Source organism: Ammodytes marinus, assembly GCF_949987685.1.
Source record: "Ammodytes marinus genome assembly, chromosome: 21".
Taxonomy (NCBI): Eukaryota; Metazoa; Chordata; class Actinopteri; order Uranoscopiformes; family Ammodytidae; genus Ammodytes; species Ammodytes marinus.
This window is the reverse complement of record NC_137225.1, coordinates 15,841,675-15,862,741: the sequence shown is the minus strand read 5'-3', so window position 1 is coordinate 15,862,741 and position 21,067 is coordinate 15,841,675. Positions and strand designations below refer to the sequence as shown.

At 41.3% G+C, this 21,067-nt stretch overlaps 3 protein-coding genes across 4 annotated transcripts in view; all 3 read left to right on the top strand.

Annotated features, from left to right (window-relative positions):
* Positions 1-1,273: 1,273 nt before the first annotated feature.
* LOC307267920 (glycine--tRNA ligase-like) overlaps positions 1,274-21,067 on the top strand; it is a 53,125-nt gene continuing 33,331 nt past the window's right edge. The window contains exons 1-17 of one of the 2 annotated variants that reach the window (XR_013845425.1): positions 1,274-1,408; positions 2,152-2,253; positions 2,395-2,497; positions 2,607-2,748; positions 3,036-3,124; positions 3,356-3,432; positions 3,617-3,762; positions 3,842-3,991; positions 4,078-4,240; positions 4,970-5,134; positions 5,302-5,410; positions 6,195-6,339; positions 6,460-6,545; positions 6,635-6,744; positions 6,864-6,957; positions 7,343-7,533; positions 7,620-8,039. Coding sequence is in view for 1 of the 2 variants with exons in the window: in XM_080050399.1 (XP_079906525.1) it covers positions 1,364-1,408; positions 2,152-2,253; positions 2,395-2,497; positions 2,607-2,748; positions 3,036-3,124; positions 3,356-3,432; positions 3,617-3,762; positions 3,842-3,991; positions 4,078-4,240; positions 4,970-5,134; positions 5,302-5,410; positions 6,195-6,339; positions 6,460-6,545; positions 6,635-6,744; positions 6,864-6,957; positions 7,343-7,533; positions 7,620-7,733 (2,031 nt within the window). In the remaining variant the exon portion in view is untranslated. Of the gene's footprint in view, positions 1,409-2,151; positions 2,254-2,394; positions 2,498-2,606; positions 2,749-3,035; positions 3,125-3,355; positions 3,433-3,616; positions 3,763-3,841; positions 3,992-4,077; positions 4,241-4,969; positions 5,135-5,301; positions 5,411-6,194; positions 6,340-6,459; positions 6,546-6,634; positions 6,745-6,863; positions 6,958-7,342; positions 7,534-7,619; positions 8,090-21,067 lie in introns of those variants that run through there. The other variant, XM_080050399.1, reaches the window with a different exon arrangement.
* On the top strand, positions 9,281-16,250 carry hhatlb (hedgehog acyltransferase like, b). The gene is made up of 12 exons (XM_080050414.1): positions 9,281-9,388; positions 10,690-10,827; positions 12,250-12,317; positions 12,569-12,682; positions 13,596-13,790; positions 13,925-14,134; positions 14,567-14,738; positions 14,894-15,038; positions 15,142-15,177; positions 15,257-15,458; positions 15,550-15,691; positions 15,786-16,250. Exons 2-12 carry the CDS (start codon positions 10,722-10,724, stop codon positions 16,007-16,009), a joined length of 1,614 nt encoding a protein of 537 aa, XP_079906540.1. The 5' UTR covers positions 9,281-9,388; positions 10,690-10,721; the 3' UTR covers positions 16,010-16,250.
* On the top strand, positions 17,654-20,990 carry klhl40b (kelch-like family member 40b; the record flags this gene model as incomplete). The annotated part of the gene is made up of 6 exons (XM_080049764.1): positions 17,654-18,790; positions 19,279-19,439; positions 19,582-19,689; positions 19,788-19,973; positions 20,080-20,229; positions 20,879-20,990. The coding sequence occupies exons 1-6, from the start codon at positions 17,669-17,671 to the stop codon at positions 20,988-20,990; spliced, it is 1,839 nt and encodes a 612-aa protein (XP_079905890.1). The 5' UTR covers positions 17,654-17,668.

Below are 21,067 nucleotides of genomic sequence, written 5' to 3'. Positions count from 1 at the left end.
TAATTTTGATTATTAATTTTGACCACTGGGTGGCACTAGATGGTTCATCGCCGTTGGGAATCGGGTATCCCCTGGCTTGATACTACCCTAAAAGTCCCTCATACATACAGAGAAACTTTTATTTATTTATTTTCAACAAAACTTTAATTTGAAAAGTTAATGCAGGATTTTATGTTTTACAAGACATTAATTTGGGTCAATTTGAAGCGGATCTCAGACTGAAAGTGAAACCTCTCCCACGCGTGTTTAAACTGGATGATACTGTAATAAATATCCGAATGATTTTAAAAATGCATGAGGCAGTAGATAAGAAAGATTGATTCTGAACCAGGTCTGACCCTATGGAGGTAGTTAGTTGAATGTATCATTGATCACCTCAGCTGGAGGGGCAGTCTTTTACAAGACATGATCGAGGGTGGAAATTTAAAAGAAAGTTTAAACACTTTTTGTTATTCTGTGTTCGTTTCGTTTGTGTTTATTAATCAAATAACCCAATTACTGGTTCTGTTTGCAAAATGTCTGCTCCATGTAGGCTGTTGTGCCGTTACGAAAGGCCCAACAAAAAAAGACACAAAAAGGATCAGTAGGCTATCACTTTATAACGTGATACGTTGTAGGCTATATTGTTAAGACGTGATATGACCCTTGAAAAAAATTGCAATATTTCGGAAAATGTAGGTTAATCTATGTTCATTTTTCATTTGATTCACTTTAAATTTGACGCGGATCTCTGATTGAAAGTGAAACTTCTCCCACGATTGTTTGCACTGGATGCTACTGTAATAAATATGCGAATTAAATAAAATGCAGAAGGCTGTAGATAGGGAAGATTGATTCTGACCCTCTGGATGTATTTTAATGTATCGTTGATCAGCTGTAGGCGCACGGTGATGACAACCAGAGTATCTTTCTGATATATCACTAGTGTTTCACTTTTTCTAACAATTGTAACTTTACACGTTTTTCCTGTTGTGACTGCAATGCATCGCCACAGGTGTGTGCACAGGTAGTAGCCTAATGCGAGGAAAGGGTGGGGGAGTCAAAAGGGTCCCCAGGGAGACACCAATGGTCTTAACACAGCCCTGCTGGGTGCACGTAATAGGAATAGGAATGAGACGAATATATCTCGGATATTCAAAGACAATTGAAAAATCGCACAGTTGTTATTTGCTTAAAAGTTTTGTCTGTGAATGACTGATGCAACAAAAAGCCCATGTTTCAGATACGGCGTTGAAACGCGCCGCCCCTTTCCTTATTTCCTTCCCTCCCAGCTCGAAGAAAAGCTTAAGTAGTTTGTGAAGCTCAGAGCAGAGCCACAGCTGGACGAGGAAAGCCAGAACGTGCAGTTTTTCTACGTGTCAAAATGGAACAAGTACTGGCGCCTTTGAGGGAGGCTGTGAAAGTACAGGTGAGATATTCTGCCAGCTTTAGCCTATACACACCTGCTGACAAACCGGCCTGAACCTAGCGGGACACCGTCCAATTATAGAACACAAGTAACTGATGTGTTGATTTGAGAACCGGTTATACCCAAAACATCTGTGTGGCGATCATGACATCAGAATTTAGCAGGAATGACACTTTGTGATTTCTACTTGAGCCAAAGCATTTAAACATTTTGTGTTTTCGTTTTACAATCTTTGTCTATCAGAATCTGTAAACCAGATGTGAAACTTTTTTCCAAGTAAGACAATACAACGTTTTTCGTCTGTTTTGTTTCAACAGGCTTAAAACCGTATGATGTTTGTGACTAGAATTATACAGAGACTAGATAGAATTAGGCTACAGAGTCTCGTGGCGTGAAGTAAAATGCAAGTGAAACTAAAAATCGCAACCTCCAAATAGTTAGTTGTCACTTTAATGGAATGCACAAATGATCATAAATAGATTACACTAACAAAAAAATACATAAAAATAAAAGTTATCTCCTAACAGATTTTCTAAATTGATTTGAAAACAAATTATTAGAAATATTCAGGCCACGTGTGTGCATAACTGATGGATTAATTCATTTGAACTATTAATACTAATAATGACTACAATTACAGAGAGAAATTAAATCTAAAAACAAGATAATGTTGATTTGTAAGTTTGTTTTCTGAGGTTGTAAAATGTGTGTTTATTTATTTTATTTTTTGATTGTATTATTAGGGTGACCTGGTGAAACAGTTGAAGGAAAAAGGCGCCACCGAGCAGGAGATGGGCCGAGCTTTAGCAGAGCTGAAAGCCCGGAAGAAGATTCTGGAGGCAAAGGTTAGTCAAACACTGGCTGGGTTATTTTTTATATAGGCCTACTATCTATGGGTTTATCATTTGCTAATAGATATGGTTGCACTTTCCATATGTGTATAGAATATTTACCTAATATTTGTTCTATCTTTCTTTGACGTCTAGGAGCTGGCTCTGCAGCCCAAAGAGGACACAGTGGACAGGGTGAAGATGGACGATACCTTGAAGAGGAGATTCTTCTACGATCAGGCCTTTGCCATATACGGAGGTAAAATACCACAGTGCTTCAAGAAGAAAAAATTCCGCAACATACATTGTTTCTCAATATTCAGACTAACCCCCTGGATTTGCGTTCAATGCCACGTTTTGCTCCTCAGGTGTGAGCGGCCTGTATGACTTCGGCCCTGTGGGCTGTGCCCTGAAGAACAACGTCCTGCAGATGTGGAGGCAGCACTTCATCCAGGAGGAGCAGATCCTGGAGATAGACTGCACCATGCTGACCCCAGAGCCTGTCCTCAAGTAGGTTGCGCAAGTTTAAAACATTTTCTATTCCAAATGTGTCTCAACTCAGATGGAGTACAAAAGTTTAACCTCCACCTGCAATACTTTTTTTTTCATCCATACATTTTTTTATGAACATACACACATTAGGAACATTGCAAAAAGGAATACTAAAATAAAAGATAAAATAAACAGAACAACACACATGGCGTTCTCTACTATACAGGTTTCTATGTCAAATGTCAAACTGAAAAAAAAGTTACACCTGCAATACATCTGTCCTAAAACCCATTGGTTCTTCTCAGGACGTCGGGGCATGTGGATAAGTTCGCTGACTACATGGTGAAAGACGCCAAGACAGGAGAGTGCTACCGCGCTGATCATCTCCTCAAAGGTGACCTTCTTTAGAGGATGTTTAGACATTTCAAATAGGGTCCCACCCAGTTCAGGCATTTTCACTTTCAGTCTTTTCTGTGCATTGTTAACAAAGAGTCATTCTGAAAGAGAAAGCAACCCGATGACCTGTAGCTTAGGCCAAACATGTTCTCAGAGCAGATGATTTTTAGCTGAGCCGTTTATTGATAATACTATTTTGGGGTAAACTAGGTGTTTTCCCCCCTCGCAGCTCACTTAAAAAAACTGATGTCTGATGAGAAGTGCTCCGCTGAAAATGCGGCCGAGATGGAAGATGTAATCACGCAGGTGGGCGTCTCTCAAACATGTCTCCTTCACACCCTCACATAATCTCTTTAAAATCAATACACACACACCAACACATCCATACACATGTACACACAGAAAGCAAAGTCATATCATAAATTACAGCATACACTGTTAATCTGCTTTTTGTGAAATAAGACTATAGTGATTTGCCTCTCTACTCTAGATGGACAACTACACCCAGCAGCATCTAGCCGACCTCTTTGTGAAGTACAACGTCAAGTCCCCCTCCACAGGAAATGACCTCACACCTCCAGTCTCCTTCAACCTGATGTTTAAGACGTCCATTGGACCAAGCGGGAATACGCCCGGGTACTGAACCAGTACAACGCATCAAATGTTTCAAGTGTCTTCACAGTTTCTGTATTCCTGACTAATCATATCTCCGCAGCTATCTGAGGCCTGAAACAGCTCAGGGCATGTTCCTCAACTTCAAACGTCTGCTGGAGTTCAACCAGGGGAAGCTTCCGTTTGGTGCCGCTCAGATAGGAAACTCCTTCAGGAACGAGATCTCTCCTCGCTCTGGACTCATCCGTGTCAGGTGGGCAGAACAGCTGGCTCCTGTGTCACTCAGCAGCACATTGTATTGACAACATGGAGAGACGTAAAAATTTATCCTGCTTGCAGGGAGTTCACCATGGCTGAGATCGAGCACTTTGTAGACCCCAACGACAAGGTCCACCCTAAGTTCTCCCACGTAGCAGACCTGGAGATCCTGCTGTTCTCCTCCAAGGCCCAGACCAGCGGCCAGTCAGCGCAAATCATGAGGCTGGGGGACGCTGTGGAGCAGGTCTGTAGCGGCTTCCCATTAGCCACTAGGCTGCATGTCGTTAAGTGTCTGACGCGTCTGTATAGCCTACAGTTAACACTTGAAACTTTGAATGTCCACTCGTTCTTCAGGGTTTTAAATGCTTACTTTTATTTACTTACACAAATGAAGGTGCGACTTGTTCATACAACTATTTATTCTGTGTTAATCTGAGCTCCATGAGCACGGTCGAAAACAATTTGCCTTCCGGCATGCAAACCCCTGGCGTCCCTGCTGCGTCTGATTAATAGACTTGCATCCAGTACATGTGCTGCCACCAGGCGGTCGAATTAGGCATAACAATACAAACAAACAAACAAAGAAAAGGGTAAATGGCTCTAACAAGGTCATTAACTCAATAATATAGATTGCAAACATGTTTATTCTTACTGCTGAAAACATGCCCTATGTAAAAAATATAAAAAGAAATAACTTAAATTTATTTTCTATAAGGTTTTATTATTTATGTATGCATGCATGCATATATGTAATAATATAGTCTTAACAGGGAATGTGTTAATTACGTAAACTATAATAAATAAAGTTTTTAAAAGTTAGCAATCAGATTGATAATTAGCATTATATTAAAAATCAATTATATATTAGATGAAAGAAAACATGCTCTTTAGTGTTTAGATTGTTTGGTCTATTCAGTGTTAGATGGACGACCCTCACAATAACATCGGTCAAATCTTTGTGTGTCTGCCGCAGGGAGTGATCAACAATTCGGTGTTGGGTTACTTCATTGGGAGGATCTACCTCTACCTGATCAAAGTGGGCCTGTCCAAAGAGAAAGTGCGCTTCCGTCAGCACATGGAGAACGAGATGGCTCACTACGCCTGTGACTGCTGGGACGCAGAGTCCAAAACCTCCTATGTAACACTTTTTCCTTTCTTTCTTTCTTTCTTTCTTTCTTTCTTTCTTTCTTTCTTTCTTTCTTTCTTTCTTTCTTTCTTTCTTTCTTTCTTTCTTTCTTTCTTTCTACACATTTGCACATGTAGACCCAGACGTTTTGGAATGTGAATTGTTTCTCTCTCCCTCAGGGCTGGATTGAGATTGTGGGCTGTGCTGACCGCTCCTGCTATGACCTCTCCTGTCACTCCAGAGCCACCAGGGTCCCACTGGTGGCTGAGAAGCCCCTGAAAGAACCCATATCCTTCTATATTGCAACAACCACACAGCTATCATGTCATTTCTGAACATTGCTTGAGTTATGTAGTTTTGCTTAGACTGAAATGTCATATTTCAAAATGTATAAAATGCATGCTACAAAAACACTTTATGTCTGGGCATGTTATGGCAGCAATGCAAAGGTGTCTTCTCTGATAGAACCAGTAGGAGTCGCCCCAAAGTCAGCAACGTTAAAATCTGGATCTTTGAAATGTCCAACTTCACTGCAACATTCTTATTGTCACTCCGTTTTAAATGTTTGACTTTCACTGTGCAGAAGCATAGCAAGCAGATTTTGACACACTTCTTCTTTTTTGTAAATATGTCTTTAATTTCTGCCCCTGCAACTGATTCGAATACCAATCAGGCTTTCAAATATTTAACTTGCATAAGTGTGTTATGAAGTGTAAACCCCCCAAAAATTAATTTTCATTACTATTTACAGTATTTTTCTTTACGCCATACATTCTTGCTTGTGAATAGTTTCTAAGTTTGTGTCTTAACATTTGCAGTTTGATTGGTGACAAAGGCTTTTCCTGTTGCAACATTTATTTTACATTATCATACATATTTTAAGTATATACTTTCTTAATATCAGAGCACAAGATTCTTCCATGACCTTTGGAATGCATAATGCAAATCTCACATGCTATTCATTTATATCTCTCTTATTCAGCTAATTGAGCTTGATTTCATTCCATTGGCTGAAGAAATATCAGTACAAATGCTGGAATCCTCTGGTTTTACCCCTTAACTTCTTCACACAAAGTGGTAAACGTTATCCAGTTTGAGCCAAATAAGGGAACCATTGGAACCACCTACAAGAAAGACGCCAAGCTGGTTCTGGAGTTCCTGGCTCTCTGTGACGAATGTTACATCACTGATCAGGAGAAGATCCTCGGTGAAAAAGGGTAATTTGTTCCGTCTGCAGTGATGCGCCAATGAAGAAAACATCCATTAGGTTTATTTATGAATGTTTTTGTTTGTTTGTTTATATTACAAGTTGATTTAAGTGATGTTTATATATGTAGGGAGTTCAGCTTCGAAACAGCAGGAAAGACATTCAAACTGACCAAAGACATGGTCAGCGTGAAGAGGATCCAGAAGACTCTGCATGGTAAGAAGCCACAGCACACCTGGCCCTGGGCTGTACTGAATGACTGACTGGTTAAATGTGGGAAAACAAGTGTCTGTATTTTCCCACAGTGGAGGAGATTGTTCCCAATGTAATCGAGCCGTCCTTTGGCATCGGTCGAATCATGTACTCCATCTTTGAGCATTCGTTCCTTGTCCGGCCGGGAGATGAACAGAGGACAGTGAGTGGGACTCAAAAAGAAACAAAATGAAACCCGTTTGAGAATCATATGCTTGTTTTTAAAAAAAAAATTTACTGTGATTTTTTTTTTAACTGAAAAGTACTTATTTTCTTGTCCAGTATTTCAGCTTTCCGCCCACTGTGGCTCCATACAAATGTGCCATCCTACCCCTGAGCAGTAACCAGGAGTTTGTGCCATTTGTCCAACAGTTGTGTGAGTGTGATTCTAACTTTCAGACAGGGTGCTATTTAATTTAAAGAATGTGTTTAAACATTTATTGGGAACATAATGATGTATGTTAATTGTGAGTTAAAGCACCTTAAAAAAATGTTTTTATAGTCTGTAAAAAACTCAAATTTAAAAAAGACACACTGTCATTTCTCTGAAAGTTTTCATTCTAAGCTAAGTGTCTTTCTAGCTTTAGCATTTATTTTACAAATATCTAGTGTGATATCAATCTTCTCAGATAACTTGCAACAAGCAATATTTAAAGATATTTCTTAAAATGTTCAAATATTATTTGTTAAGTGTTTGTATATTGTTATTAATGATAATATCTTTTTTCTATACATGTTTGTCGTCTTCTTTCTCCCTTAAGCTGAGGCAATGACCAAAAACGGTGTGTCTCACAAAGTGGACGACTCTTCAGGATCCATCGGGAGGCGCTACGCCCGGTCGGATGAGATCGGAGTGGCGTTCGGCATCACCATCGACTTTGACACAGTGAACAAGACGCCTCACACAGCCACGCTGAGAGACCGAGACTGTATGAGGCAGATCAGGGTCGAGGTACACACTAATGCGACAACTGCTGCTTTAAGTAAAAACCACATTTGGAGATTTCTCTGCTCTTAATATACAAATTCATATCACAGGTCACAGAGTTGCCGGCGATGGTTGGAGACTTGGCTAATGGCACTTTGACCTGGGCAGAGGTGGAGAAGAAGTACCCCATCTTCGAAGGACAAGAGACTGTCAAGAAGGAGTAATCCAATTGGGAGCATGTTATCAATAAATATAACATATTGTAATTTTTTTTTAAACAGTTAGCATATTAGTCTTTTTGAATATAATATTTTTACACAGAGGAAAAAGCCATTTATATTCAGCAGGTATTATTTATGATGGTGTGATGTAGGTTTGAACGTGACACATACATAGACTGGAGGAAAGGGCTATCACAGTCCTCTGTGGCCTTTTCTACCACAAGCTGTATAACTGTAACCTGAGCAACTTACTCCCCTGGGTATATAGAACTGACACTGTTAAAGCAGAAAACACAGATGCAGCTGGGTGTATGTTAATACTGTATGGGTTGGTTTTCCATTTCAAATAAAAGGATTTATATATATATATATATATATACTGTACATTTGTGTTCACATGTCCTGCAATTTCTTTGGGGGGAGGGTTGCTTTGTTTATTTTTCCAGCTGCAACGATACCATTGCATCCCACTGGAAGGCACTGCATGTTGTTTGTCTCACTGTTCATCGAAGCATGTGAGGCATGGACGTTTGGCTGCAGCTCAAAATTGCAACAGGCTTAGACCCTCCCAAAACAGATTTGGCAACCAGGAAAATGGAAAATAGCAACAAGAGGAAAAGAGACAGGGGAGTCTTTTAATTTGAAAAAAACCCAGTCAAAATAAAGACTAAGCATATGTGCTCTTTTACATTTGCAGTGGTTTAATACAGTTTTATATATACAATAATTTCGTATTTCTCTCTTACAACTACTCCCCAGTTTGATAAAGGTGTGTTAAAAATGCAGAAGTCCCTCATTAATATGTGCTGGCTCCTGAGTGTAAGGTTAATGGCACTCAGGACTCTTTCTAAGGAATAGCATGATGATGACAGCTTCCTCGATTTCCTGCCTTGATAGGTAAAAAGAAAAGCGAGTGGTGAATCTGCTAAGAAACAAGAAGCACCAAACCGGTTACTCAAAGCACACAACTACTCTATCTAGTAACTCCAGTTGTGTCCCAACCACAGAACATGTTAGCCCACGCCTTTGGTACACTTAACTTACCCTGATCACAGACCTGTCTCTGGCTCGTAATTATTATCAAGAAATACCTAGATTGTATGTGTTTAACTGATGCTTGGTTGGTTTTGATCTCTGGTATACTTTTGGTGCACCTTGTAAAGCACTTTAGGCCTATTGCATTGTTTCTGAATAGAGCTATATAAATACGCTTGCTTTGCCTAATGAAGACAGACTGCATATAGCATATCTTCTGTAACCAGTAGATGCAGGAATAGGGTTTTAACATTACACTGCAGCATCATTCACGGAAGAAGCTGGTTGGGTAAGATCAAAGGGTAAGAATCATATTGTTGTTTGGCTTACAGTCGGTTACATTGATTTAGCCGTCCTTGCGTTCCGCCCCCCTCTGTTGTCAGTGGTCAAATTATAAATACATGCCACCTTTAACCGATGGCAGCTCCCTCTCTCTGGGAGTCAGAGGGACCCGCAGCCCACCGTGCGCTCTGTGTACGCACCGCAGATGCAACACTTTACTTTTTCTTACATGTATTATTTTTTATTTAGACATTATCCGTTTTTTCCTTCTTTGAACAAACCATAAAGGTGCTTTTTGTGTGGCAACTATCTTCGGGGGTCCTGCAGCTGCTGCGTTCAAGGTCAGTATCACAACAGGTGCTGCGGAGGACAAACTGAAGTGACCGGGGGTGGCATTTTGACTTTGTCCAGTGAAAACACGGACAGAGTTTTAACGTATAGGCATTTTTTTTTTATGTGAACCCTGCGTTACAAATTAATACAATGCTGTTTTTTTTGTTTTGACCAACGACCAAGTGATGAACTGGAAAAATAATTTGATTGGTTTAAAAATAGCACGCAGCTGTAGGCCTACCTCGTTGGTGTCTCCATGTCCCATCAGTGGAAACTTTGATCAATTTGAAATACACTTTTCTTCTTTTCGGACGATGATCACAAGCAAGTAATCAATAAGGCAGATAAAAAAAGAGTTCCAAACAGAATCGATCACTGAACCACGAGATGTTGCATTGCTCTGTGTGGCACTGATGACTGACATCTCCTAAAGGTAAAAAGGTACAGACAACAGCTTTTTATATTAGCCTACAGTAGAAACATCTAAAATAAAAAATACAGCAACATTGTATGGCATATACCATCCCAATGTATAGTATGAAGCACAAGTGTAACATTTAATTTACCTAAGTGCATTTACTCAAGTAGAATTTGGATGAATCATCAATTTTATGCAATGTTGCTACCAATCCTAGTGCAAATATAGTCCTCAGATGTAGGTACCTTCTACAAACAAAATATCAATGATAAGTTAAGATCATAAAATGTGATGCATTGTTATAGCTTATAGCCCCAGTGTAAAAGTACTGCATACATGCTAATACATAAATAAAATAATCCAATGATATGACAATGCAACAGTGACCGACCGGGCCCCTTCTGCATAATGAGTACTACTTTTACATTTGATATACTTCTTCCACCAATTGCTACAAGGTCCAGTGTCTTTATTTGCAGTATGTATTATATGCATCATAATGTATGATCTTGTCTACTTGCAGTCATCAGATAAACTCTTTTAAGTATACTTCAAAGTGTCTCTCATCCTCCAATGATATGCCAGGGCACGTACAGTATTATTGTACATGTGGGCCAGTGATTGACGGCTTGAGAAGTCTATTTTTAGTTACAGTTGGGATACATGTCTCTCATACAATTATTGAAGTGGCATTGTTGCTATCAGGTTTTTACTCTCTGGCTCTTAGCTGCTATTGAAGAGCACTCTGCAGTGTGTTGATAATGTGTCACCCCTTCAGGGTGAGAGAGGAGGAGATGGACCGTGGGATAAGATTTCACAAGTGAAACCTGTTTTTTAAAGTTGTACAGATGAATTGTTGACTGGTGTGGCGTTGTGTGTGTGTGTGTTTAGGGGCCTGCTGAGCTCCTTCTGTCTGTGTCACCATGGGGATCAAATCTGCACTTCCGAAATATGAAATCTATTTCTACAACACGGTGCTGTGTCTGGCCTTGTTCTGGGCGACAAGCTGGATCTTTGAGGTTTCCAGTAGTGAGTATGAGAGAGCACCCCCCCCTCCCCCTCCCTCCACACACACACACACACACACACACACACACACACACACACACACACACACACACACACACACACACACACACACACACACACACACACACACACACACAAAATCCTCAAATATTATGCAAATAAACAACCAACTTTTTCAAAAAATCTTCAGTTAGATTTTGTGTTTTGCAAACCCACCCAGATGATTCTGGCTGTTTTTGACCTCTTCTCGGGTTGAATTTGGGCAGAACTACGTCACCGAACTCCACATAGCAGCCTACTAGTTAACATTCATTTAATAAAGATGATACATCTGTAACTTGTCTCTCCCTAACAGGTGCAACAAAAATAGCGTCACGGAAAGGTCAGTTAACCAAGTAGAGCTGAAACGATTAGTTGTTAATCGAGTGGACAATCAGCAGAACATGAATGTGCAATAGGCCTGTTTTTTCCTGCAGACATTTTGACTTGCAGCAAAAGCACTGGTGTCACTAACAGCAATATCAGTCACTCTATTCTATTCAATGAGTCACCATGAACAATACCAGGACCTTTAAACTGGAGCAGCTAAATGGAATTCAGCCATTTATTTATTTAATTTAATCAATTATATTAATAACGTTTACTGTAACTATGAAATCTCAAAATATCCTCTGTGAAAAAGGCTTATGGAACACACAAAAAAGTAGTTTGACAATGCAGTACACAATAGAGTAAACCATTGGTTTTCTAATATATAGGGGGTAGTGAGTGGGTTTCATACCGTACATTCTGATGCTAATAGAACTGATCTAAAATCAGCTGATATCCTCCTTGTCAGCCATGTATTGCTCAATTCTTGTAAGTAGCAATGCAAACTTTAATGAAAAAATGTACCGATTATCTGTGTCTGTAATTCTTGCTTTTCCAAAATCATATTAAAAAGGCTGTCCAAATTCAACTATTTATGAGTTACTTTTACAAATTGAGGCCTGACTGTGAACCTTGATGTTGAAGTGGGAGTTATAACTTCTGTGAAGTCGCATACAGTGCAGCACAATGTGGTGTACACACATTGGGGCAGTGTCACTGTGTGAGGGTGATGAGTCGGAGCTATGCAGACCACGCACAGGAGATCATGTGTCAGTATTAATATCACAGAGCCGTGGAAGAAAATAGGTCCTCTGTTGGCTCTGCATACTGTGGGTCTCACTGTCTCTTGCAACAAATGTTTCACATCTGTATTCAACAACAAGAACAATGTAATAAAGGCAAAAATAATCATACATAAAATGACGTAAAGGGCAAACATATGCGTGCTGATGTGAGGTTTTGTCACGTTAAGTTTATGTGACCTGCTGTGTTTTTCTTTGTATATTTTTGTTTTTATTCAGAGATTTTTTTCCCTCCTTTCCTATTTTCCAGCCAGTGCAAACCGGAAGACGTTCAAGGGCAGCGTGCAACCAGGATGGTACTACTTTGGGAGGAAAATGGTGAGGCAACGTTCATGCTTCCGTCGCGATGTGTTACATTGACACACAGATGCGTGTCATTTTTCTTCTTTAATAACTTTATTTTTGAAGTTTAGACATTTCTTTTTTTACATATATGAAGCATAATCACATATTCAAAATGTAAACATAAAACAAGGACAGAACAAGCAATGCAATTAAACATTTTTAAATGGAAAAAATAAGAATATATATCAAATATATGATTTTTTTGACCTTTTGCTTCCCTACAGGATACTGCCGACTTTGAGTGGCTGATGTGGTTCTCCACCTTCAGAGCACACATCCTGTTTGCTCTCTCTGGCCACGTGCTGTTCGCCAAGATCTGCTCCATGCTGGCTCCACAGGTGCATCTGCTGACTCATTCATTCATTGACTGATTGCAGGGAGACAAACGTAGTTAATGATCTGGGCAAAAAACACTTGAGGTGAAAGATACAGTCGTGTTCATCCCTCGCTGTGTTGTGTTATCTTGAATAACTTGGTGTCATTTGAATTCCGCCATTGTAGCTATATATTTTAGCAACAGTGCACAGCAGCTTTTTATATATTGTTAGCTGTGCAGCAGATGATGAATGGGACCAGGTGGACAGAGAAAAAAAGACTTGAGTGAGGTTCAGGGGGTTTGATGACTGTAGATGAAGAGTGAAAGCGAGGACAAATAGAAGTGTAGCTCCATATTTAGAGAGATCATTAATGTTAATTGGTCAGTGGACTGTGGACCACGTGTCTTGTGTCAGCAGTCTCATGGTGAAACGCTGTCCATAAGGGTAGATTTTTGAGCATCTTCAACTTCAAATTTGATTTGTCCCCGAAGAGCAAAAGGTTTCGCAGGGAGAAAGCATAGAAACACAGATAAACGAGACAAGAAACATTCCAACAAAAAACACCTGAAATACATTGAACTTGGCCATCAAAAACAACAATAACAACAACATCACCACCATTTTATGATGGCAGTACATTAACTAGATAAATAAATAACATTATGCAAATTACCTTCTGCCTTACCCTGAATTGAATGGCTGTGGGGATGGAGGAGCTCCTAAATCTGTTGCTGTGTAACTGTTTTTATGATAACTAATCCATCAGTATGTCAGATTAAAAAAGTGTTCCTATGTGAACCTATGTTAAGTGCAGCAGTGTGCAGTAATTTACACTTAGAAGACACAGCGCTTTCATTTTAAAATGTGGCCTCGTAGCTTGGCTCCCTGGAGGTGTGTCTCGTTCCTGCAGTGACACTTGATTTCTCTCCCACAGTACAGGTCCTTGGTGTACATGGTGTACGGGATTCTGGCCGTGTGGACCAGCATGGGCTGGACCTACGTCACCCTCATCCTGTCCCACTGTATCCTGCTCTACAGCATCTCCTTAGTGAAAATCCGCTGGCTTTGCTTCGTCGCGGGTCTTTGCACCCTCGCTACAGTCAAGTGTGAACCCTTCGTGTCCTGGCAGGTAAACAGCGGCTATGTGACATAAATGACATTACAAAAGTAAGGATCGTAGAATAAGAAGAGAAGATATTTGTTTTTTTTCAAAGTATAAAAAAAACCCTAATTTAATTCTTAATTTTTCCCGACCCCATGTAGTCTGGTTTTGTGGAGGGGGACTTTGAGCTGCGTCATGTTCTGTTCTACGGAGGTTGCGGGTTCACTATAATGCGCTGTATGAGCTTTGCTCTGGAGAACTGCGAGAGGAAAGACGGAAACTACAACATCCTGGAGCTGCTCAAGTACAACTTCTACCTCCCCTTCTTCTATTTTGGTCCTATCATGACCTTCGATAAGTATTATGTTCAAGTAAGTTAAATTAGGTTTTTATTATTATTGTTATTCCCAGTAATCCATTGCTTGGCCTTGCTCATTTATTGCCCTGGATGCTGTTTTATTCATAGAGCAGGTGTTCCAAACCTCTTTGGCTTTGTTATCCCTTAAAATAGAGCAATGTCTGCTTGTGAGTCATGGTCAGTGTTTGCATATGTCTATGGGTTATGACCTTGATTTACTTAAATAGTATACTAAGCCTGAACAGGTTAAATTCATCCTGTTATTTACAGAAAAAAAAGAAGAGAGAACTATTACAGGAACACCTAAAAACCAACATATCATCCTGTAATTTGACAGTTTTGTTGACCACTGGGAATCCCTGTAAGAGACAATGCTTGGGGAGTGCTGTAGCATAGCACTGTGGATGTGTCTGTCTTTGTGACGTGTGTCTGCTGCCCCCTGCAGGCCAACAAGTCAGACCTGACCAGGAAGGAGTGGGAGATTTGGAACATCAGTCTGCAGGGCCTGATTCACCTGGGAGTCATCCTTGTGGTGGACGTCCTCTTCCATTTCATGTACATCCTCACCATCCCCACCGACATGAAGCTGCTGAAGAACCTCTCGGACTGGGCTCTAGGTCCGTGCTCCTTCCACCAAATGAATCTACATTTAAATACTTAGATTTGATGCTGTGGCATGTTATCTTTTTTTGACAGGTTTACTCCCTGTTATTTGTTCTTTCTGTGTGGCAATACATGGTCTGCATAACTTACGTGATTGCATTGTTTCCAGTGGGCCTAGCGTACTTTAACCTGGTGTATGACTGGGTGAAAGCCGCTGTCATGTTTGGAGTTATCAACACGGTCTCAAAACTGGATCATCTGGACCCTCCAAAGCCACCGAAATGCATCACTATGCTCTACGTGTTCTCCGAAACGTGCGTCGAGATTAACACAGCTTGATCACAATTGGAGATTATACTCAAGGTTAAATCTGTGAAAAACTAAAGTACACTAAACTCTCCTTTTCTCCTTCCGTAGTCATTTCGACAGAGGAATTAACGATTGGCTGTGCAAGTGAGTGTCTCAGAAAGATCAATAAATGAAGTCAAAGTCCTACATTGAAGATACTGATGCTATGTTGTGATCTGTGCAGGTACGTGTACGATTATCTGGGTGGGAAACACGACAAAGTGGTGGAGGAGCTGGTGGCTACACTGTGCACCTTCGGCGTCACCATCATCTGGCTGGGCCCCTGCGAGGTGGTGCTGCTCTGGGCTTTCTTTAACTGCTTCGGCCTCAACTTTGAGCTGTGGACCGCCAAGCTCTTCACCATGGAGCCTTTTGCTTCTCTCGAGGTTCGTCAGCGCTGGAAATAACCTTTGATATCAGTCAGGAGACCGTGACACAGACGGATTGTTTTTTATATTAATGATGTTTTCATTACAGATGTCAATGTCAGAAGCGATGTCGCGCCGAATCAGAGGCTTCTTTAATACTTTCAACTTCTGGAGCATCGTGCTGTACAACATCCTGGCTCTGAAAAGTTTGGACTTTGCCAAGATGGTCGCCAAACGGCTGCTTCTTAAAGGTAATCACCTTGTTGCTCAGTTTTGAAGAAAGCTAGATTTTTTTCTTGAACAACTCTATTAACAATGATGTTGCTGTTTTTCTCACTTTCCCAGGCTTCCCTATAACCACCATCATCGTCATGTTTGTGACTTATTGCCTGATTCAAGTGATCAAGGAGAGAGAGAGGAGGCAGGCCCTTATCGATGATCCCGATCCTCTTCCTCCCGCCCCCCCTCCCACTGTTTCCACCAGCCCGTCAGTCGCCACACCCGCACCCACAACCGCACCCGCTGCTGCTCAGCCAGTCGTAGACCCAAGCAAGCAAAAAGCGGAGTAGATTTTCAATGTTCACTTTATGACTAATAGTGAAGGACGTATTCAGCAAACAGTATTATCGCCTGATGGAGTTTGAGATATGAGTTGTGAACGGATACAGGCGTGAAAAAACATCTGCATTAACTGTAAATAAGTTCACCATCATTTCAACGTGTTTATACCTAAAAGGGTTGCTTTATGAAATCCTCCAATAATACAGTCATGTACGCTAGCCACTGAAAATGAATAACAGAAATGATTGTTAACCTGTGTAACAACACTCTAGAGGAAACACAATTTCATTTTTCCGAAAAATTGTCATTAATGCAAGAAATAAACTGTGAAATGGGTTCAAAGCGTTATGTTTTCTCTCTGATGGACCTGTTTGAATATGAATGAGACAAGGGATCTTTTTACAGTCCATGAGTCAGCGTTGAGTCTGTGATGTATTTCTGTAGCTTTACATCAGCAGTGAGCCGTTTAATTCCTGTTTACTGGCCTCCACACTGGAAAGACTTTTAACCCCTGTCCATTGGAACCACTCTGGTCACACCTGTGGTGAAGTCACTGGACCTGACCAGTGTGATAAAATAAATAAAAGAATGACTACTGACAGTCTATGAAGCACATTAGAGCACATATATTTGTTTTCACCAATACTCAGATTTTTTTGGATCCATTAATGTAATCATAGAATTTTCCACAATTCTGCTAGTAGCCTACCTTATGCAAAGACCATATATCACTATATTAAATATATACAAATTTAAAGGATACGGCTGGTTTCATTATGTGTATTTGTCATTGCCAGCTAATCATCATGAAAATACCAAAACAGTTGGTCTCTCAACACGTTCCCTACTTGTCTGTGGAACCCATTTGTTTCTACTGAGGACGTTAATCTATAAGAAGGTATTTTTAATTCAAGTGTCATACACCAAAATGTGCCAAACCCACATGGTCCTACAGGACACTACTTGCATTTTGCTTAACAAAACATGACTGAGACAGAAGTAAATTGTGTCTTTGTTTTCGGTAGGCTAGTGAGACTTCTCTGTGAAGGTCATTGTATAATCACCTTTTGAATTATGCAATTTCACCACATATCAAAAGCAGTGGAGAATGACAGCTTGAAATTTAACCAGTGATTAAATAATCCTTTCTTATGGCCCCAAAACAGGGGGGAAACAACAAAAAAGTTTCAAAATTTCATTTATAAACCTAAAAATTTAGAAATATAACACATTGAAAGAGTGACACTTCTGCTAAAGTGAGTCATATGGACCCCAGGGGGCAGCCTCATCCACACCAGATCCCCACATGACTCAGGATAGACACATATTTCCAATGGGGCAAAGTGTCAGCTGTCTGAGAGTGGGCGGATGTTCCTGGGGACTGGTAAGGGGTTGGGGTTGGGATTGAAGGCATGGATATTTCCTTGCATGTTCCAGGGTTAGAAGCCCCATAGCTCCACACCGAGGTAGCCAGACTATAAATAACCTACCAGTTGGAGCTCAGTTGAAGGGTCGGGACAGCTGAGGGAGTGGGCTGTCCTGGGGTTCAGCCATAGATTGCATGTGTGTGCCTCTGACTGAATCCTCTTTCCAAGCTAGAAACTAAAACTGCTCTGCTGTATAGAAGAGTCGAAAGGCTCTTCAAACAACACACAGCAAAGTAAGCCATGGCTGCGCCGATAAACCCCGTGGACGAGCCCAGGTTGTACCAGCAGACTTTGCTCCAGGACGGGCTGTACGACCTGCTGGAGGAGGACAAGCTGGTGGACTGTGTGCTGAAGATCAAAGACAAGGAGTTCCCGTGCCACCGGCTGGTCCTTTGTGCCTGCAGCTCTTACTTCCGCGCCATCTTTTTATCCGACCTGGACGAGGAGAAAAAGAAAGAGATTGTCTTGGAGGATGTGGAGCCCGGGGTCATGGGCCTGATCCTCAAGTACTTGTACACCTCCAAAATCAACGTGACAGAGCAGAATGTTCAGGACATCTTCGCTGTAGCAAACATGTACCAGATCCCTTCCATTTTCACCGTGTGTGTGTCTTTCCTACAGAAGCGCCTGAGCCTCAGCAACTGCCTGGCTGTCTTCAGGCTGGGCCTGATGCTGGACTGTCCCCGGCTGGCCGTGTCCGCTCGAAACTACGCCTGCGAGCGCTTCCAGCTCATCTCCAGAGACGAGGACTTCATGCAGCTGCTCCCCAGTGAGCTGGCGGCCATCTTAACAAACGACAGTCTGAACGTGGAGTCAGAGGAGACTGTGTTCGAGGCCTTGATGAAGTGGGTGTCACGGGACACAGAGGGCAGGGAGAAAGAGCTGCCGGGTTTGCTGGACTGCGTTCGTTTGCGTCTGGTCAAAGAGGCTTACCTGGATGAGAAGGTGGAGAAACACAAATTGATCTCTTCAAATCCTGAGTTGCAAAAGATGCTCCAGCTGGTTAGGGATGCTCACGCAGGGATAATGCCAGAGGTTAAAAAACTCAAGAAGGAGGACGGAGGAGCAGAGAAAGATGGAGAGACTGAGGAGAGCGAGGAAGAAGAGGCTCTTCTCCCAGGCATTCTCAATGACAACCTGCGATTCGGCATGTTTGTCAAGAACTTGATACTGATGGTGAATGACACAGGCGCCGTGGCCTATGATCCGACAGGGAACGACTGCTATGCTGCGTCAATCTCCACACAGGTCCCCAAGAACCACGCCAGCCTCGTCACCAAGGAGAACCAGATCTTTGTGGCAGGAGGATTATACATTGATGAACAGAACAAAGAGGATCCACTGTGCTCTTATTTCCTGCAGGTAGGGCAAGAGTCAAGAGAAGGTTGACATATTGGCAGTGACAGAAACTCATTTCAGCTCAGCCTATTCTGAGTTATTATTTCCTTTTTTGACGTGCTGCAGCACATTCCTCTGCCAAGGATAAAGAAAGAATGATGCTCAATATTTGTATTTTAAAAAATGCGGGTTTGTCAAACAGTAAAAGGTCTGTTCCTGTGCAGCCATACTTCTTTTCAAACCCAACTTTAGTCTCATGAGTCTTGGATAAAATATTGCACATTAAAGACATTTAGAATAATCTGTTTGAAAAAAAGGTGCAGCTGTACAAATCATGGAGTTTGAAGTTTCATTATTTTAGTCAATTTAAATGTCATATAGATTCAATGGAGAACTGGAACAGGCTACAACAGAACACCAGCAAATACTTGATTGTGTGGATCTTATGTAGCCTTTACCTCATGTGTTATAATGTAACCCATTACCAATTGTTTGACTCCCTTTAACCTCAGTATGACCCGGCCAGTGCTGATTGGCTGGGAATGCTTCCCATCCCGTCCCCCCGCTTTCTGTTTGGGCTGGCTGAGGCTGAGAACTCCATCTTTGTGATGGGAGGCAGGGAACTGAAGGAGCAGGAGGAAATTCTAGACTCGGTTCTGATCTATGACAGACAGTGAGTACAAGTTCATCCAGCTATAAAGGGATTAAACATGCATTACAATCCAAGGGGATTCACTGGCACGTCCCAAACAGGCATTGCAGGACTGCTGTTCTCCTAATATATTAACACCTCTCATATGGTTTGTCATTTGCAGCTTTTTCAAATGGGGTGAATCAGAGCCACTTCCTTACCCAGTCTATGCACATGCAACCATATCCCACAATGACATTGTTTATGTGATTGGAGGAAAGGGAGACAGCAAGTGAGTATTAAGTGCAATCACAACTTTACATATCCATCTCTGTGTAACATGAACGGTTTTCTCAACAAAGGATTCTCTTTCTCTGTCTTGTGAAAAAGGAGCTGTATGAAGAAGATGTGCGCATTTGACGCCAAGACATTTGAATATAAGGAGCTTGCGCCCATGAAAGTTGCCCGTTCTTTACTTGGAGCCACCGTTCATAAGGACAGAATATATGTGGCGGGAGGAGTTACAGACACCGGGCTGACGGACACTCTGGAGGTGTACGACATCGCTACCAACACGTGAGTTCTTTGAATTCAGGGATTATTTCCCAATTGAGTCACTTGAGGCCCTTTTGAAGTGTATACTGAACGGTTTGTGTGTGTGTGTGTGTGTTTACATGTTTAGGTGGTCAGACTTTGTAGAGTTTCCCCAGGAGCGTAGCTCTCTGAACCTGGTATCGTCGGGCGGCAATCTATACACCGTTGGAGGTTTTGCCATGATGCCTTTGGAGGACAGCGAGGAGTTCATTCCCAGAGAGATGAACGACATTTGGAGGTCGGTCACACAATAACATTCACAGTTCTTTTCATTTCACATATTCTTTCATCCATAGTGCTCCTTGTACATTATTCTTAAACACAATTAGAAGTGATATCTATAATAAATAAAGACAACTATTGTCAGGTTGGAACACATGTTGATAGAAAACAAGTCTCATGTTCAGTACTTCAGAAATAGTTCTGGTAGAACTTTTATTTACCACATTCTCTGTGATGTTAATTTAGCCAACAAAATGTGGATATTGGCATCCATTCAAAATCCCATAGTGTGTACTAGTGGAGCACAATCTTTCAATTTGTGATACAAGCGTGAACATTGGCATGAGTAGTCTCCATGGTTCACTTGACAAGAAAACTGTCCGAGACAATGAAATGAAAAAAATAAAATATTTAATGAAAAAACCCAATACATTTATATGAGAAATGTTCAAATTCACAATTTCAAATGTCTCAGACAATTTTCTTGTCAACTGACCCATGGAGACTGCTCATGCCAATTTTCACGCTTGTATCATCAACTGAAAGATTCTGACGAAAATAAGCAGTTAACCACTCCACTATACTGCCCAGCTGGATTTTTGATCTCTTCAGTGGTTGTGAGTTAGTTTTACCTTATTCATGACCAAAGCCTGTTTCCTCCTCAGGTATGATGAGAAAGAGAAGAAGTGGATTGGGGTCCTCAGAGAGATCAAGTATGCAGCAGGGTCCACTATTCTGGGGGTCCGCCTCAACACCCTGCGCCTCACCAAGATGTAACCCCCCCCCCCCCCCTCCCTCATTAACAGAAGTTGTCTCTTGTTAAAGACTTTCAACATTGGTTCATAGGAGTCCCA